The 20,589-nt window shown below is 40.7% G+C and overlaps 1 protein-coding gene across 1 annotated transcript in view; it reads right to left on the bottom strand.

The window, feature by feature from the left end:
- Nucleotides 1-420: 420 nt before the first annotated feature.
- The window catches only part of VWC2L (von Willebrand factor C domain containing 2 like), a 147,349-nt gene continuing 127,180 nt past the window's right edge, over nucleotides 421-20,589 (bottom strand). Inside the window, exon 3 of the mRNA XM_045806140.2 lies at nucleotides 421-569. Within this exon, the coding sequence (XP_045662096.1) occupies nucleotides 421-569 (149 nt within the window). The remainder of the gene's footprint in view (nucleotides 570-20,589) is intronic.

The raw sequence follows: 20,589 nt of genomic DNA, 5'->3' as shown, positions 1-20,589 counted from the left end.
ATGAAAAAGAAATTCTACAAGAGAGAAATGCCATGGGTGATGATGTACAGAAGAGTAAAAATGAAGCAGATCGGTGGACGGCGAGCTGGCAGGCTAGAGGTGTCACCAGAGAAGGAGCCTATACAAGGCTGTTTCTTCCTTTTAGTTTCAGAAATCCAGTGGTCAAGTCACCATCAAGCACGGATAATTACAAAAGCGGTTTCGATAGCTATATACTATATATATTTTATATAGCAAGAGAGAAAGAGAGAAATTTCCTCTTAGTAAAATATTCACTTTTGTCAACCCTAAAAGGTTTTGCTGGTGACCCTGTTGTAGCTGGCAGGAGTCTTTTTGTTGGTTTTGTTTTGTTTCAAACATGTGCAGTGTAGAAGCCATAGCATCCTCTCCTAAGAACTCTTCCTCGGTTGGGAGTTTGTCCTACACAGTCTGCTTGCCTTGGCATTCGCGTTTTGAACACTGAGCAGGCTTCCACCAGTCCCCGTTGTGACAGTGACAGATGTTACATTCATCCACTTTCACTTCAATGCCAGCTGGGATTATTGTCGTTCCTGCAAAGCAGTTTGGACCTGGAACACACATATACGTTGATTAGTTGATTAATCTCAGGGGCTCCCTTTTTCTCTTCCATCCCCGACCCCAGTAAAAAAGCCAACCCCCAAAACCAGGAATGAGTAGGACAGACTATTCTCCACAGTTAATACTAAGGTATTTTCTCGGCATCTCCTTTAAATGTAAACCATCCACCTTTACTCTTTTGCACACAGCTCGTATTCCCCATGTGTATTTAAAAAAAAGATCCAATGCTCAGAAAATCTTGTCTGTTACCCAGTACTTGCAGTTTTCTAAAGTATGATTCTATGGATCAAACTCTATTTGCTTTATCTTGTGGGGTGCAAATGCAGCTGAAGCATCCCCTGAAACTCAAGTGGGGGGTCTAGTGTGGTCTGCGTCAGGTGATGGTACCCCGTGGCCTGTCCTTTCACTTCCTGTGGTGGGTAGGTGACAATGAACTCACTCATTGCCTGGCTTCAGCACCTCCCCAAAGCCCAGTTCCTGGAATCCCCAGCTTATTTCTTGATAACAATAAATAATTCATGACCAGATGATTTATTCATGTCCCAAACAAGCTTTGTTAGAGCTTCATTTGATTTTTACAAATGGAGCTCCTTTAATCTGCTGGCTATCTATTTTTTTTTTTTAAAGAATGACCTAAATGGTTGGCTTTTGAAAGTCAGCAGGAATTTTATTTTACTTTTTCAGATTCAGAAAAGCTTTACTGAAAATGTCACCTGCTCAGTATAGATGGATATTTTTTAAATTCACCGATCTTAGTTTTTCACTTCTCTTTCTCTCCTTTCCCTTACTTTCCCTTTCTTCCCAATCTGCAAATGCCAGTATTTGGTATTGGTGATACCATTTCTCAAAATCAAATGGAATAAAAATTGCTTCCCAAGGTGCGGTGGGGTGGTGCAAATTGCTGTTTCTTTGAAACAATTTAGTATATGTCTCTGAGGTACATATTTGGATAAAGAGAGGGAATTCTGTCTACTCATGATTTATCAACCCAGCATTCCTGGCCACTTTCCATAACCACTACAAAGTAACATACATCAGTATCCATGCTCTACTTTCAGTTTCTTACTGCTTGATAAGAATTTACGAGATTACCTTTACCACCAAATAAATGAAATCAGGGGTGATTTGTAGTTCCACTTCATAATTGAAATCTTGTATAAAAATGGCAACTATGAAGTTATAATGTATCCACACAAATCTGTTTAATATGCTAGGGCTTTAATCATCCATTGTTTTAGAGCTCCCAGACCTCAGTTGTGGATACACTTGCCAATGGCCTTTGTGTACCTAGGCCTTTCCTACATTTGGTGGCCAAACACCCCGGGGCGTGTGCCTATGCCTGGTTCTCATGGAGAACCAACCAGCAAGAGTCAGAGGGATATAATGGGTCATCACTGACAATTAAACAGCTAGCAAACTGTCTGCTCTTACCCAGGATGGTGCTGCTTGTTATGATGCTGTGGTTATAAGCTCCTGGTCGTCCCAACTGCTGATTATTTAAGGATCACTGTTTTGGAATTTAAGTCATTGTTTGATAGGTTGAACGGTCTTTGGGGCTACACCTCCCTGGGAAGATGCCACATGAAATCTTTAATTTGTTCTGGACCCAGAATAGAGGGAATCTGCAGAGAACTTGGCAAGGAGGCTTTTTTAGAATGTAGTTGGTTGTCTCATGGCTGTTGTTGACAGACCTCTCTCAGCCCAGCCAGTTCTAGGCCAGCCAGGATCTGGACAGAGCCAAACTAGCTTCAGGAATCAAACTCGATGACCACTACCACCTGTTTGCCTGGACCCACCCCAGAGGAAGCAGTAGTTTCTCTCTCTACCTCCTCACTTCTTTTCTTTTCACCCAGTTGTATACTTTTTTCCTTAACAGATGGGGAAAGAAAAAAAAAAAAAGTTTCTAAACAGTGGTTCCAAAACAAAGAAGTCCCCGAAACAGGCAGAATGTGATCTACTGAAGAGTTTCTCAGTTTCTTGAGGGGACTTGGAAACTCGTCAGCAGAACCTTGAGTGTGTGTGTACGTGTGTAAGCAGAGGCATTCTGCTGGCTCGCAGGGCTCAGGTTCATCTCAATAGCACAATAAGAGAAAAAAGCAGGAAGGATCTTTGTGAACGATTTCTGGCAAGTCACTGTGGATGTCTTGAGAGAGAGATTTTACTAGAGCTCTAGTTTTCCTATCCACTCCTTTCTGCATGTGTTGGTGTCACACTGTGATCAGTGTGCATTTGATCAGCCTCTCTAAATCATTTCTTAAGAGCCCCTTAGAATTTCCTGCTTTCTCAGCTCAGAAAATATTAATTTATATTGATTGACAGAATGCAAAGGAAGATCCTTTGCACTTTGCCAGGAATGAACAAAGTCACTGCCTATAATAACATAACCACCTCAATGGCCGACTTGGCGGCCAGAGGTATTTTACAGAATCCAAAATTCCTGTTTGATCTCATTAACAGTAATTTTATTAGCACCCTTCTGAGAATTTCAGGTGTAACTAAAGCCTCAAGTTTGTGTTTAATAGTCTTACCTGCTTAAAAGTAATTTAGATAACTGTCAAGCAGAGTGGTTGGCACTATTTAGAAACTGTCCTGCTTTCATCCCTTCCTCCTCAATAGTGGTGACAGCAAATGTTACTTGGGCTTCAAGTGTATGAGTGTGCTATGTGAGCTCCTTCTGTACATCTATCCTTGTACCTATTCTCTTTCTTTTCTTTGGGAGATGCTTTCTTTTGTCTTGGTTTGTGTGGAAGAATAAGTTGCTTAGAAGAGTAAACTCAACAGCAAGAGCAAAATATTTAGTGCAGAAGACTTGGAGAGATTCCAGAGGGGAGCAGTGGAATGATTAAACTGAAGGCTGGCAAATAGGACCTGTGAGAGAAGGTTAAAGGGATTGAAATTACTTAATCTCGAAAAAGAAGACAGAGGAATAACTCGATAACTCTCAGGGAATTAAGGCTTATTATGTGAAGAATGGTGACCAACTGTTCTTCCTTCTGACACCTAAAATAAGAGGAGATGGAGATACATTGATTCTCAAGGAATTGGAAGCACACACACACACACACACACACAGGAATCGCTCGGAGAAATGAGACCTGAGTAGCCAGCTGTGTGGTGAGATCTCCTCTCTTAGACATCTTTAAGAACACACGAGGTGTCTTCTGTCAGTTCCTTAAAAACAGGATCTGAATATCTGTCATTTCTTATGGTCCAGGCCTAACACCGTGTTTGCCACACATTAAAAACTCAGTAAATCTTTATCTAATTGAATTAAATAGTATGAACTAGCTAGTTATATAATGGAAACGAAATTATTTTCTGAACTGAAAGATCAGGCCTTACATATATATCAGGCTTAGTCCTAGTAATATTGGTATAGAAATATTTGTCAACAGTAACATAGCAATAATTTCCTGAGCACTTACTTTATGCCAAGAATATGTCTCACTTAATCTTTCCAATTAGCCACGTAAGGTGCACATTCTCACCTTTAATGCACCTTACGTGGTTTACATGGCTATCTCTGAGCCTCAGAAATAGAAAATAACTTGCCAGAGATCACATGTCTAGGAAGTGGCATCAGTGGGATATGAACTCAAATTTCTCCGATCTATAGAATGCTTTTAATTTTCTGCAAAAAGAGGCAGATGCCTAGGAGCGCATTGCTGGCTTCCATTGCCCAAATCCTGAGCTTCTGATCAGAATTTAGAAGTCCAGTTGGTTTTAGTATTGAGGAAGCATGCTGAGTTAAGAAGCCTGATGGCTAAATAGTAGTGAGACTGTTTTTCTATAAATCTTTATCAGATTTATTGGTTTTATATTGTGTAACCTTATAGTCTCCAGAAAACACAATTTGTCTAACAACTAAAAGAAATTTCCCATGGAGAAGTTGCTTGGATAGTGAGGCTTTGGTTTTCCTTTGGGCAGCAGTGAGTGAAATTCCCACTGGTATTAGGAGTATACCAACTGAGAAGCAGAATGAAAGTGAACTATGACTCAAGAGTCCTGGTTCAAGTCATGGTTCTGTGATTAGCTATGTGACCTTAAGCACTGTATAACCCAAATACTAATGGGACCCCATATGGTCTAGTCTCAGAAAGGATTCATGTTTTTGGAAATGCAATAGAATTGGAAAGGCAATTCAAATATTTACTGGGAGTTGGAGCAAGGAGGGAAGAGGGAAAAGCAGACTAGAGCTACTTCTACACAAAAAATTTTTCCATGAAATGTAGTTTTCTCTATTATTCTGTATTTCTTTAAGTACTTAATTTTGCACACTTATACTATAAAAACTGGTTTGTGAACATTTTCTTTTCCATAATAGAAATTATTCAAAAGAAATCTTCTAAGGGAGAGCAATATATGGAATATATAAAAGCAGAGCTTTTCCGGTGGTGTGGCCACGAAGAACCTGCACCTGTTCTTTCCGGCAGGACGTTTTTCCCATCTTCATGCTTCAGCCTTGGAGAGATGGCTTATGAGGCATCTGCATAGAGTATGGGGATCAGAGGGAAAGCATTTGGAGTGATCTCTTCCAGCTTCAGTAATCAAAGAAACCAGGAGAAAATAGATTCTGTCGTATTTGTGGTTGTAAGAACTGAGCAGACTTGCTCAGCCACTAAAATCCTCTTTCTTGCTAAGCCCTGAAATTTCCTGCTTTAAAGGGTACAGAGAAGCTACACAGAAAAGGAAGTCTATAGCAACTCTGATCGCATCTCCTGCAGATCCATGCTTGCTTATGATGTTAAACATCACAATGGTTGCATGGAGGAACAAATGCATAATCTGAAATAAGGTTGGGAAGGAGAGGATCGCAGAGCTGTGGAAGGTTGTAGCAGAGAACTTGTACTATGGGTCCATGGAAATGTGTGTGTGTGGGGGGCAGGCGGGAGAAGGGAGGGTGTGACTCACTGAGGAAGCGGAAAAAGCTGTGGGGTTAGAGTGATGTGTATAGTAGGAAGTGGCTGGGAGAACAGTGGTGTGCTGGAACTGGTGGTTCATACTGGCTTGCAAGAGCCAATTGTTAAGTGCTCACGAATTTTATAATCTTGTTGACATTATATTGGCAATGGAGAGCCATTGAAGCATTTTAAGTAGGAGTGTCTGTGTGCGTGCGTGCGTGCACATGTGCGTGCACATGCATGTATACATCTATAATCATGAAGTAAAGACATTGATTCAATAAACTGCACCAGTGTCATTGTATGGTTGGTCCACGGGGCACCCATGGTTGGATGAGACATGATATGTCTTGATGGAGGCGGGACCTTTGAGATTGCAGACAAAAAGTAGAACACTCACAGGACCTGGCACTGGGTGATGGTAAAAACACATTCCTTTCTCCTTTGCTTTGATGCATTAAAAGTATCTGCTGAGATGCTGGGGTAATATTAAATTAGTGTCAGCAATTAACACATTGGCTTAAGTTACTCGATCATGTTATTCCTATACAAAGTAAGGTCCTAAGGGAAAATGCTCCAGGAAATGTGCAGTTTGATCTGGGGGAAGGAGAAAGACTGGAGAGGGGATGTAATTTCTAGTAGGACAACTTAGTAGGAGTTCCTTAGGGGACCAGGATCATGCGCAATCTGGTGGAGATACTGGGCTGTTTGGGGGGGAGAGGATCCTATCAGTCAAACAACAAAACCATGTCTAGATACTTTAAGCTTAAAATACACTAATTAAAGGAAGTTTTTTATAGAGCATATCCAGAATGCCCAAAAGAACAAAGCTTGGAGGTTGTACATTCAGGAGCAAGGGCCAAACTCATGCCACAGATGTGACTCAGTAAAACTACCCCTTGGCTGCAGGTAAAGCAGCTTGCTTCCTCAGTATCACCAACCCAGGACCCTGGATGCTGCTGCTGGAACCGTCAGCACAGCTGCCTCTCTCACTAGTCTTGCCACAATGGAGATGGTGGTCCTACCCTTCTCGAATTTACTAGTTTACAGCTCAAAGTCTACAGCAGGTGAGCCTGGGGATAGAGGTTAGTCAAGTGCCTGCTCCCTAGCGGCAAGGGAAGCTGGAACACAAAAACCCAGTAGTTGTAACTTCTCTAGGGAGAGATAGGCTTTCTTTCTGCATAGAAGGTTCCCCAGTCATAGGAAAGTTCTGATGCTAAGGAGGAGGAGGAGAGCTGTTAAGTGAGGGCAAACTTTACCCACTCGAGTTATTTCCTGGATTGACTGCCAGTATGCTTGTCTAGCAATCAGAACACAAAATAAATATTCAGAACAAGATTTCTCTAAACATGAGTGATATAGGTGTTAATAGACAAAGTTTCTGCCCTCAGGGAGTTGATATTCTAGTAGGGGTGGATCCTGATACAAAGCACAGAAACAAACATGGCCGTTCCAAGTCCGTCCCTGAAGAAAGGAAGCAAGATAGTGTAGTTGAGGGCCAGACTGGGAGTGGGAAAATTCTTTATAGTTGACAGAGCATGTTTATATATGTTTTCTTATTTCATACTCACCCTAATGCTGTAAGGGGGTGATCACAGATCCCATTGCCCAGGTGAGGGAAGTGCAGCTCAGAGGGATTAAGGGACTTGATACAAGGCAGAGAACACACAGCAAGAGAGCTTACATTTCAGCTCTCCTAGTCTGACCCCTGGCTAACTACTTCCCTTGAGGACAGTCTTTATGCTCACCGTTATTTCCTCTCCAACCCCAGTCAGAATCGAACACTCTCCTGTTCTGACTCCCAGTTTTCTGTCACAGGGAACTCAGACAAGATCCAAATCCAGGTGACGTTACTGAATTCAGTTAATACTTTTTGAATTCTGTTTAAGAATTTTCATGAACAGCCTTATTTCTTCCTCACATGAACTAGTATTTTGTTTGTTTTATAAGAGAGACAATGAGACCTAGAAATGTTGCAAGTGACTTTGAGAAAGCCACATAGCGAGTAAGGGATGGAACTGGGATACACAGCCACGCTGCTGTGTTTCCTCCCAGAAGTCAACCTTTTCTGTGAGTAGGAGCTACTTTTCCTTTCCTCTAAGTTTTAATAGCATTCAGGATGTCATGGGACGTATTAGAGAGAAAAGGCTAGGATATTTAAATTCCTATTGCTCAAAGGGGGCGGAGGGAGAGAGAAGTGTATGTGTGTGTCTGTGTGTGTGTGTGAGTGTGTGGGTAAAGGGGTAAATAGGCAAAAGGGTGAATGTAAAGGGGAAGATTTGGCTACAAAATCCCCACATGGAGCAGAGAAGTGGCCCCTCTAGCAGCTTTATTCAACCTCTTCTCTGTAACTGCAAAGTGGGAATTGCTCCTAAGAAACAGATGTGGTCGAGGAGGCAGTGTGGTTCTAGCCATCATCTTGGAGGGCAGCCAGGCCGGCCCTGAGACATCTCAGGAGGAGATGCCCTGTCCTTGTTGCTTGTCGACCCAGATCCTCTTTACAGCCAAGCCTCCTCCTTCCCAGAGACTAGGAAAACCAGGCTGGCCATGACTACTTTATAGATGCTTCCGGATTATAAATTGGTTTGGCGCCCCTGAAAATCCTCCTTCTGACAACAACTTCATGTTGCTTAATGGTCCCCTTTTGAGTATTGCAATTTCTGGCCTTGATTTGAAAATTTATTATTGACGCTTGGTGTCTTTTAGAAATTGGTTGTAAACGATCTTCCTGCTGTATAAATGAGGCAGATTCCTATTGTGTGAGGCCATAAACATTCTATATTTCTTTGGCAGGGCATCTAAATCAGTGTTTCGGCAAATAGTAGGCTTGTAGGCCTCAGTCTGTGGGTAGAACTGGATTGGATTATGTTCTTCCTTTTAACTGATTTTAATTCTCTGCTTCATGAAGTCCGATAGATGTCATTATGCTATGGAAAAGCAAATAGGCTTTCTGATCAGGTGTACGCCCATTTCCAACTATTACAATCTTGGAGAAAATGTTTCTTAAAAAAATAGTAATGGGAGCTGATTGCAGTTAAAATTTAAGTGACTGAAACCTCCCCGGTATCATGTTCCAATAGCCCTGTCAGGCCTGGACAGAGGGCAGTTAGTCGCTGAAGGGAGTTTCCAGCCTGGAGAATGCGGTGCCTCTCTCTGCCTGCTTTTAGTCACCCATCCCTACGTTACTTTCCAACCATTTTATTAAACCTCAGAACAAAAAGCTTCCTCAGATTAAGGTGGCAAGATTCAGGAAGGATTGTTTTCTCTGAGGCTGCCCTACAGGTGCCTGTTAATCATTTTATTTGAAAATTCAATATCGCTGAACTCCCACACAAATTTCAGTGTGAGAGCTCCGGAGAGTTTTCTGGCCCTTAAGTATGTAAGATTTATAGCCTGGTGCTCCAATTAAGTAAAATGCAAGGAGCGGAGCGGAGAGAGGAAGGACGTGGTCAAGCTCCACAATAGGGTAAAAGATCTGGATGAAGTGGAATATTATAAATTGGTTTGGCTGCTCTTTCTCTCATTCCGGGTGCATCGGCAGGCTGGGAGAATCAGGCTTAGTTCACACCCTGCATTAGTGGGACATACCTGTCCAGGCTCACCTTCAGAAGGATGTGTGGTCAGAACATGGCTTAATTTGCTATTGTGTAGGACATTTTATCTGCTCAGTTTGTGCTTCAAATGATGAAATAGTCCTACCCAATTTTCCAAGCTGCAGTAAGACTCCCTCCCCTTGTTAGAGCTTTTAATGGGTTTCAGATAACTTTCATAGTCTCAGCAGTCCTAAAGTTAGGAAGAACTGATATTAGTGTATCCACCTGACAGGTGAGGACACTGAGGTTCAAAGGGAGAGGAGATGAGGTGATTTACTACTTATTTACTAGGTAAGGAGATTAGGCCTCGAGTCATACCCTCTCTGTTTCAATCCCATTTCTGCCATTTACTGGAGGTGTGATCTTTGGGTCCCCAGCTGTAAAGTGGGAACAAACTGAAATGAGTATACCTGTCTTACGGAGATTTTGAAAAAGGAAATGAATTAATACATGTAACATACTTAGAAAGGTGCCTGTCACATACTGATATTTGATAAATATTGCTATTTATTATGCTGATTGTTATTGTTGTTATTATTATTATTATTATTATTATTATTATTATTATTATTATTACCTGAGTTACAATCTAGGCTACTTTGGGCAGGATATGGATTCCAGGCCTTTTGACTTCTAGAGTAATTTAAAAAATTAGAATATCAGTGAAAAAATTAATCTTACTAATGCCAATTAGTGTGTGTATATATGTGTGTGTGTGTGTGTGTATATATATATATATATATATATATTTTTTTTTTTTGCAAAGTAAGTGACAATACAACAATAAAATCATTTCCACATGGATTTTCCCCAGGCTTGTTTACTACCAGGAAGCTAGACAGATAAAAAGAACACCTGAATAAAGAGCATCACTGGGGAGAATTAGGGGAGATCTATTAGCTTGAGCTAGCTGTTGACTGTGGAAGGATTCATTAGAAAAATGATTTAAACTGGTCTGTTTGGACTGCTAATGATAACTGGTTTTGTTTGTTGGAAAGAAAGGGCCCAGATATGGTGGGAGAAAATCGAAGTTACAGGCTAACAAAGATTGTATGGTAAAAGGCAGAATAGGCAGCGATATCTGTATATCTAAATATATCTAAATATCTGAATTATTTCTCTGTCCTTCCATCCGTCTATCATCTATTCAACCTTCTACAGCATTTTTCTTAAGAACAAAAAGGATAAGTATAAATGCCCGCTAATAATGGACATATTGAATGAATTATATGAGCTGCTCCATATTCTTCAGTAGCCATTAAAAAGAATGAATTACACTCTCCTACTGACTTGCAGAGATTTTCTTGAGCTCTTATTGAATAAGAAAGGCATTATACAGAGAGGTGGGTACAATATGATCCTATTTTAATAAAACAAATGTAGATAAACTTCTGTTTGTTGGTATAGGATTGTATGCAAATAGAGGAAAAATAAAGAAGTACCAATACTACCTTGTTAACGTGGATTATCTTGCTGGAGGGAGGGATTGCTGATGGGGGAGGAGATGACTAGGAAAAAGGGGCAGAAGAAAAACAAGTGCATCATGATTTGTGCAAGTTCATATGGTTGTGTGTATAAAAACAGAATTCTTACATTGGCGTTGCGTTTTAAAATCACTGTGTATATTTAATGATGTAATGGTTCCTTTTTTCCTCTTAAGACCTGTTATAAATTGATAATGCAGCAGACAGTCCCATTTAGAGGTGCGGAAATGCAGTAAAAGTCATAAAAAGGGGAAGACCTAGCAGAACTCTCAATATTCATTTTCCTGAATCTAAAAGTTTATGGCTGTACTGTTTATTACAGTAGCCACTAGCCATGTGTGCCTATGGGACACTGGAAATGTGGCTAGTCCAAAATGAGATGTGCTGTAAGTGTAAGAAATATCAGATTTCAAAGATTTACTATGTCTTTGAACATAAGAAAAAACAAGTAGAATAGCTGATTAACACATACTATGTCTATTAAATGTTGGATGGAAAGACTGGTATATTGAGTTCAGGAAAATATTAAAATTCATCCCTTCTTTACTTTTCTAAAGTGGCTAATTAAAACAATTATTTAAAAAAGTTGTTTAAATTTAAAATTAAATTTAGAAAACTTAAAATGACATGTGTGGCTTTCATGATATTTCTGTTAGTACCAGCATTGAGGAATTACAGGATAATAAGGTGTTAGTAATGGCCCAGACGAAACTAACGTTTACATAAATCTGGTAGGAAAGAGTGTTAGGTGTTGTGGAAAAGGGCATATTTTCAGGACAGGGATTCTCAGCGTGGGCCCTTGATCATCAGCATCACTGGGAACATCTTTGAAATGCAAATTCTCCAGCCACGCCAGGTGCCAACTGAATCAGAACCTCTGGCTATGGAACCCACAGTCTGCGTTTTAACAAACATTTCAGGTGATTTTGATGTGGGCTAACATTTGAGAACCACTACTTTAGGATAAGGGAGACCTTGGATAAAAACCTTACCATTGGGCACCAGGAAGATAGCATAGTCAGTCTGAGTTTTGGAAGATGCCTCAAAATAGACTGAGCTCATCCAAAAAGCAATGAATTCATCATGCTACAAGAACATAGGCTTTTAGCCATGGGGTCAGTCCTGAGGAGAAATTTTGAGCAAGTAAATGGTGGTTAAATGGTTCAATTACTTTCAAGTTTCAGCACAGCCTCTGAGCTGTCATTATCGTGTTTCTTTGATAAGTGTGATTTTTACCCACATGACAGCTTTGAGAATCAAAGAATCGTGTGTGAAACTTGGCATTTGGAACCATTTGGATGCTTTAATGACCTCACTTTCCAAAAAAAACAAGTTGGTTATCACTGGAAAGAAAATAGTATATATTTATCTTTGGGCTAGAAACAGGTTAGAAAAGCTTGTATTACTCAGTTTTGTCCAACTTTCATATAAAATATAAACTTTCTTTAAGCAACAAACTTTCTACTTCTGACAGCTAATTTAGTATCTTTGAAAATTGCCTACTTCATTGATGAAAAATTGCAAACCCATTTTCATTTCCTTAAAATAATATGCTTGAGTGAACACACTAAAATGGAACTCACATCCTTGTTGGGGAGAGGGGCATAAGATGGGGGATATGCTAATCAACAAAGTGGGCATCACCACACACACACACACCACATTTCATAATAGAGGTAAAGAGAAAACTTTCCATTTTCATTCTCTATGTTTGAAGACACAAAATGCCTTGCAACTGGAAAAAAATATGATAGGCAGATTATTTCATTATTGGGTTATATGACCAAAGATGCCCAACTAACATTTCCATGATTCTCAAAGTAATATATTATTAGACATGCCACGAGTAAATTAAGTAACAAAGTGACATTTTCTTTAGTGTCCATCTAGATAGCTGATAACTATGACACAGAAATGATGACACGATTAGTAAAAAATAGTATAATGAGAGTCTAGTCTGGAAACATTTTAGTCTAGAAATATAATTTCAACCGGATAGACATATTTCCTTTTTATATGCATATAGCATGGGTAGATATTGAATATAAATAATGGGATAAAATTTATGAAAAAATAAAATGAAGAGTACGCCTATTAAGGGGATTTGATCTAGTCTAGAAGTCAGAGAAGGGTGCTTTAAGGAAGTGATGGGTGATAATGGGAGGAAGGGACAAAGGAGTGACATATGAACCGCTTCTAAGTGCAATAAACCTTGGCACACAGGGAAGCATTTGAGATTCTGCAGAGAGTCAGTGAGAGGGACAAAAATAGAGACATAGGTAGGAGCTAGTTCTTAATGTTTTTTTTTTTAACAATATTTTGGATTTTGGATTTCATCTGAAGGGCAATCAAAACCATGACATCTCCAGATTTACTTTTTAAATAGTATACACTGGCTTCAATGAGGATGAGTTGAGCAGAGGTGAGGGCCCTGTTGCAGAAAGTAGACCAATTTAATCAGTTCTTGAATTAGTCCAGGCAAAGAGAATCATGGTCTAGACTAGGGTGGGGCCCTGGCAATAGAGAGCAAAGAGTGGATTTGAGCAGTATTTCGGAGGTGGGATCAACATGATTTGGTGGTAGACCAAATGTGTGAAATAAAGTAGAAGATGATTTAAGCAAGGATATGGAACACTGATGAATAAACAGAATTTGGGGGAAGGGGAAAAGAGAATGTAGTTAGTGTTAGGAAATTTGAAGTTACGTACACATGAATCATCTAAGTGGAGATGAATAGCAGAGCAGAACTGACTGAGCTGGGCAGAGAGAATTGGGAGTGTCTGGTAAATGGATGGTAATTGAAGCCAGGGGAGTAGCCATGGTTTCCCTGGAGCTTGGTGTAGCACAAGAAGAGAGTCTAGGGCACCATCATCATTTAAGGAGCAGACAGAAGAGTTGGAGGCAACTGATATCTGGGCAGAGACAAGGTTATTGGTGACTCACAAGAGCAATTTCTGTGGAGTACTGAAGGCAAAAGTCAGGCCACAGAAGATTGAGGAATGGGTGGACAGGAAGGGAGATACAGACATGAAGTCCAGGGAGTAGCTCTATGAGACCAGGGTTCAAGATGAGTGAGATAAACGTTTAAATGCTGGTGAAGAAACAGAGGGAAGAGAGAGGTTGAATATAAAAAAGCAGGGTCAGAGGGCTGGGAAGAATACTTGATAGAACAGAGTCTATGAGAAAGCCAGAAGCATGGAATTCTGTCTTAGATGGCAGATGGAGAACCTCTTCCATGGTATTAGGCAATAAGAAGCTGAAGGAGTTTCAGATAATTTCTGTTTCCTCTTGGCAGTAAGGAGGGGGCACTAATCTGCTGAGTGGAGGGAGAAGGTGAGGAAACGGAGGGATTGAGGCAGTCTTTTGGGAGAATGGAAAGGATGACTAGGGAAACATAATGAAATTGAACAATTTGAAGGTCCAGATGAGGATGGTGACCACATGTAATGGTACCAATTTGATTGTTTGTGTATTTGTCCCCACTGGACCTTGCCAATATCAAGAAAGAGTGCCCCAGGCAGGCAGTCATCACTGAATAGCCCTGTGACCTTGGGCGAGTCACTGATTCTCTCTGTGCCTCCATTTCCTCATCTGTGAACTGGGAGCAGTAAAGTAGCCACCTGATAGGACTGTTGTGATTACTAAGTGAGTTGTTACCCACAAAGTACTGAGAATAGTTAGCATATTGTATGCACTCTGTAAGTGTTAGCTATTCTCCAGCTTTGGGTTTTGGGCAGGCATGTGATGACAGGAGCAAAGGGAAGGGAGTTATTAACAAGAGCGTGGTTGAAATTGTAGACAAAGGAATTAAACTGGAGAACAAAGCGAGTGAAGGTTATTTTGTATTTACTGGAAGTTCTTCTGGTACGGATCCCTGGCCTAAGATTATTGTAGGCTAGTTTTGAGGACAGAATTATAGTGCTGATGGAAAGTGAAACAACATTATCTGAGATTTGTCATTTCAGGTCCTAAACTATACTTTGACTGTGGTATCCAATGCATTAGGGATTTACGTGAAGAAGATTGTTGTGGTGGTGGTGTTGTCGTTGTTTTATGAGAACTTCAGCTTGAAGCACATCCTGTGTGTCACACTTCATGTTCTGAACCCCTGTGAAATGGGAAAGTTCTTAAAAAGGGAGAAAAAAAATCATAAGCAATATTAAGGGAATCCCCTCAAGTTAAGGCAATTTTGTTTAAAGGCTGTAAATTTGCCAACTGTTTATGTTCTTTTCCTTGAGGTCCACAATGCAATTTAAACCAGAAAAACAATCAGTTTGGCCCAAGCTTGAATTGCAGCAGAATAAACCACCGTCCAAACTGAGCTTTAGGAGGGACTCTCTGCATTGCTGATGTACTGAGACACTCAGACGTGCAATTTTGTCTCCAAGAATATGTTTTGTATGGTCATTCAGATCATGCATTGAGACCCTGGCCTTTTATCATAAACATAAATGGACTTTAGACACCAATATTTATTTCCAGGTAGGAAAATTATTGAGGTTTTGTATGGAAAAAATATTAGTGAAGAGCCCGTTGAGTTCTCTGAAAATAGGAAAACAGTTTCATGCACTAACAAGCAAATAAATAAAAAACAATTATAGATTTAAGACCTGCTTACAGCCCAGCTCACTGCACCCCCCCCCCAAGGAGTCTAGAAATCTTGATTTTATTCTTGCCTATGCAAATGGTTTTTCCTTGAATTTAGAGGAAACATTTAGAAGTGGGGTGGGTGGAGAGAAGAAGGATCCAGATAGTCCACGTTAGGTGCAAACATTGCCATTCTTATCTCAAAGATATCCCCAAATCTGCTTCCTTCCCAGAAACTGCCAATGCCCAGATATCAATTATTAAGGATAGTTTATTCATTTATTCAAAAGCATTTATTGAAGGCCACCTATGTGCAATCGCTGGAGATACAGTGATAATAAGGCCAATTCCCGTAAACTCTCAAGGAGCTTACGCTCCAGAAGTGAGGCAAGTGCACAGAAATAGAACTTTGTGGGAGAATGTAGGAAGGGACCTAATCAAAACTGAGGACAAGGAAGGCTTCTTGGAACATGTGAAGACTGAGTGGATCTTGTGTGATGACTGGGAGCTATGCTGGTGAAGAATCAGGGTAGCGGTAGTGGAGAGGAAAGGATACTCCAAGGTAAGTTAGTGGAATGAGCAAGAAGAGGTTATGATTCATTGAAAAAAAATGTAAGGAATTCCATGTAGCTGGGGCTTAGGATCCCAGGAGGGGTATAGGGAGCTAAAGCTGGAAGAGAGGGAAGGGCATTGGCCACGTGCCAGAGGACCTTGTAAGCTGCACTGAGTAGAATGGATTTCACTGTTGAAAGCACAGAACCAAGTACTAAAAGGTTGAGTGGTGGGGTAGCATCATCGTAGTTATGCTAGAGCCAAAACCCTCCTGCTGCTGTGTGGGGTGGCTTTGGAAGGCACCCAGCCTGGAGGGAGAAAGAACAGTAATTGCTCCAGAAAAGAAATGGGAGGGCCAACTGGGTGGCTCAGTTGGTTAAGCACCAGCCTTTGGCTCAGGTCATGATCCCAAGATCCTGGGATCGAGCCCCGCATCGGGCTCCCTGCTCATTGGGGAGTCTACTTCTCCCTCTACCCTTCCCCCCTGCTTGTGATCTCCCTCTCTCACACACACTCTCTCTAATAAATTCTTAAAAAAAAAAAAAAAGAAAGAAAAGGGAAAGGCCTACAATGAACCAGTGGCAACAGGAATGGAGAAGAGAGGACAAGCCGGGGTAATACTAAAGAAAGTAGAATTGATAGAATATGGATGGAGGAGGACACAAAATGTTTATAGTCCTCGCTGATATGGAGATAGAAGGTGGTGTCTTTGAGAGAAGTAAAGCAGGATAGGGAAGTTTAGGGGAAAGGTCCAGAGTTCAGTTCTAGAATAATGAGTTTTAAATGTCTTTGCTAATAATAAGGTCAGAGTAAGTAGTGGGATATGAGGGTTGAAATATCAAGGGAGATATTTGAACTGGAAGCATCCATTCAGAAGTTTTCAAGATGTAAATGGTGATTGAATCCATGGCAGTGGCCTCTTAAGAAGAGAGAGAATAAATAATGGGAAGGTTACTATTGGCGGAACCCCAGGGAACTAACCGTTAAGTCACGAGTAGAGGAATGGAAGCCTGAGAAGAGGTCTGTGAATGAATGGCCATAGAGGTGATGTCAGAAGATGTGCTGGAAGTCAAGAGAGAAGACGGTTTCGATAAGGAGTCAAGTGCTCCTGGGATGTGGGATGAAATGAGTTGAATGTGTACTTCATGTTTAGAATCCAGCAGGTCCTGGATGCCCCAGGCCAAAGCAACTTCTGTGTCCTTGTGGGGAGGAAACTGGATGTCAGTGGGTTTAAAAGTGACATGTGAGGAAAAAATACAGAGACTCACCTTCAGGAAGCCTGGTTTTGAAGACAAGTTGAGATGTGGGCCATGTGACAAGAGGAAGAACTTATTGAGCTGGAATGTATTCATTCAATCAGTTTTGAAGCCTTTTATTTTTGATTTTTATTTTTTTAAGGTCAGGGAGATGTACCTTTCTGTAGGCTGAGTGGAAAGAATCCATGGTGAAGAAAGGTTGCGGGGTTGGAGAAAAGGAAGTGGTGTAGGGAGTGAGTTCTAGGACTTGCTAATCAAAGTGGCATGGCTTTTTATCATAAATGGATGTTGAATTTCATCAAATGCTTTTTTTTTGCATCTATTGAGCTGCAATAACACAGACGGGTATAGAGGGAATTATGCTAAGTGAAATAAATCAAAGAAACAAACACCTCATACTTACATGTGGAGTCTAAACAACAAAACAAACCAAACCCAAACCAAACCAAACAAAACTCAGAAACAGACTCATAAATGCAGAGAACAACCTGGTGATTGCCAGAGGGAGCGGAGTGGGGGAATGGGTGATATAGGTGAAGGGAATTAAGAGGTGCGAATTTGTAGTCATGAAATAAAGAAGTCACAGGGATGTAAAGTACAACGCAGGGACTAGAGTCAATATTGCGCTAAGTTTGTATGGTGGGTGATAGATAGTAACTAGACTTATTGTGGTGATCATTTTGTAATGTATGTTAATGTCGAGCCACTCTGTGGTACACCTGAAACTAATCTATTGTATGTCAACTACACTTCAATAAAAAATAAAATAAAATAAAATAAAATAAAATAAAATAAAATAAAATAAAATAAAATAAAATAAAATGCTGTGATCTCAGGGCAGAGGCATCACCAGAGAGCTTGTCAGAAATGAGCAATGTCAGGCCCCACCCAGACTTCCTAAACCAGAATCCGCTTTTTAAGGAGAAAGGAAATCCTACTGAGGTATGGAGATAAGGACTATAAGATGTGAAGAGAAGGACGGGTGTATTTCTTAATGTTTGCAGGGGAGTGAAAATGATGCCATTTTGCTGTGAAGGAATGAAGCAGTCTACTGAGAATGAGAGGGAGCTGGGGACATGTGGTCCAAGAGAGCCAGCTCATAAGATATGAATGGGTAGCACAGAAAGTTTGAGTGAGAGAGAAACCTCGGAGTCTATTATGGTATGCAACTAAATGTTTGTGCGAAAGTTTCCACCAGCCTAGGGCTGGTATTGGAGGAGGCAGGCACCTAGGTTGACGTTGCTTAGGTTTTTGCTCGGCAGGTGGAAGTTGACAAGAAAGAGGGTGAATTAATGAGCCATGAAGTCTAGGTTGGAAAGAGAAATCAATAAAAATCAATGGGAACTGATAGATTGGAAGGAATTCGGGGTCCATCACAGTCATGAATAGAAATGAGAAATATTACACTGCCAGCAACAGTGGCTGCTTGTCCAAAAAGGAGAGATTCCTTCTGACCACACAGCTTTTTGTATGTTTTACAAATAACCCCTCCAAGGCATTCTGTTCTCTCCCTGCCCTGGTTACCTAATCCAACCAGAGTCTGAGGCTGTTCTAGGTACTGAAACTACTAAGTTTCTACTAAGTCTACTAAGATAGCTTCTTCACTATGAAATCTACTATAACTTCTTGTTTTTTTAAATGAGTAAGATGACTTGTAAAATCTGACTGAGGATTTTTAAAGACCAGAATGATGTTCTTTCCTGTCTCGAATGCCCTTTATTTTTTTTATAACCATTTGCGAAATTTATACTCAAAGTATGTTATAAATGCTACACTGATTCTCCCCCCCAAATGTTCTTTCTTTAACTTTTGAACCTCAAAGCACTTTGTTCCTCCCTTATGACACTATTAAACTATATATGTATATATTTTAACATAGTTGAACAGTTTTATCCCTTCTAAGAGATTATAAAATCTTGAATAGCAGGAGCTGCCTTCCTAATTTTTGTTGCAGTGCTTGGCAAGGAGGGGGTTTTGTTGCTGAGTCACAGGGTTCAAGAATGGGATGGGAGGGCCAGAAAGGTAATGCTAGAGGGTGGGCTTGTGAAAGATTATGAAAGGTGTTTTGTATCAAAATTAGAGGTTTGCATTTTTAACCTCTGAAATGGAGAGCCCCTGGGACACCTGGGTGGCTCAGCTGGTTAAATGTCTACCTTAGGCTCAGGTTATGATCCTGGGGTCCTGGGATCGAGTTCATGTTGGCTCCTTGCTCAGTGGGGAACCAGCTTCTCCCTCTGCCTGCTGCTCCCCCTGCTTGTGCACGCTCTCTCTCTCCCTCTCCCTCTGACAAATAAATAGAATCGTAAAAAAAATAAAATGGGGAGCCACTAAAAAGTCTCAAGAAGGGAAGTGACATTAACGTTTCTGAAAGTTCACTCTATCTAGAGGGTGGAGGACTGAGCAGAGGTGTGTAAGATGAGAGGCAAGGGTGAGTTCAAGAGCTACTGTGATTGTCCAGGGGAGGCACAAGAGTTTGAGCCAAGGCATAACATTGAGTCTGAACAGGAACAATCTCATTTAATACATTGTGGGATTTAACGACAGTGGATGTAGGGGTGAAGCAGAGGAAGAAGCCTGTAGCTCATCCCTGGTTTCTGGATTGGGTGACACAAGTAATGCCATTTCCCAAGACGGACAGGGAGGAAATCAGGTTCAGGCAAGAGGTGGGGGGAATGGTGAGATGTGGATGGGGGGAGGGGACTGATGAGTTCAATTTTTGATATTTTAAAATGTTTTATTTGTGGTAATAAATGCTGGCTGAATACATTAGAAAAAAAATGAGACTGTGTTTTGAACTTTAAAGAAGAACCAAGGTTGAAATGGAAACACGTTATTAAAAAATATTTACATTCATTTTCCCAAGTGGAATTTATAAACCACTCCTACTGCCAAGTTTGTGGTGGGGAAGCAAAACATCTGGTTGAAATTCCACTGACCTTTAGATACACCCAAGTTTTCATATGATGCTCATTTTCATTCCAAATGGCAGAGCACAGCCTTAGGGACAGTACTTTCTGGAGCATTTGAACAATAAAGAGAATTCGTGCAATACTTGCATTTCATATGCGGATTTTCAAGCCAGCTCGGCTTTAAACACTGAGTTAGGCACTTTTTAAACATTTGCCTATCTGAGTTTGTCTCTTCTTTGCATCAGAAAGTTTGCAGAGTGATCATAAAAGATATGAAGAAGTAAAGTCTTTGATCTGGTCAGTGTTTTTTTCAAGTCTTCGCAGAGGCATCTAGAGAGGGCAATAACAGGGCATCAGCGATGTTATGCATAGGAATCTAGAAGGAAGGGCCAAGAAATGTACCCTCTAATCCCACATGGACTTCAATTTTTATAGCATAAATCTATGGCTGGGCCAATTCCCTAATATAGCTCGTTTGCTGCTTCAGCATACTTCATGTTGTCCTAATTGCTCCTTTTTATCCATGGTTCTCCAGTGCTTTAGAGCGGAAATAATGTCCCCTGTAGGTAGAGGTGTTGGTTGTCTGTCCTTTTTGGTACCACAGGGGGCAGGCTGAACAATGGCCTCCCTAAAATGTCCACCTCCTAATCCCATGGAACTTGTGAATATGTTACCTTACGTGGTCAAAGGGAGTTTGCAGATGTGATTCAGTTAAGGATTTTGAGATG

The sequence above is a fragment of the Ursus americanus genome, chromosome 1 (genome assembly GCF_024610735.1).
Source record: "Ursus americanus isolate L20-20 chromosome 1, mUrsAme1.1.p, whole genome shotgun sequence".
NCBI lineage: Eukaryota > Metazoa > Chordata > Mammalia > Carnivora > Ursidae > Ursus > Ursus americanus.
Note: the sequence above shows the minus strand (reverse complement) of the source record. Positions and strands in the feature narration are given on the sequence as shown.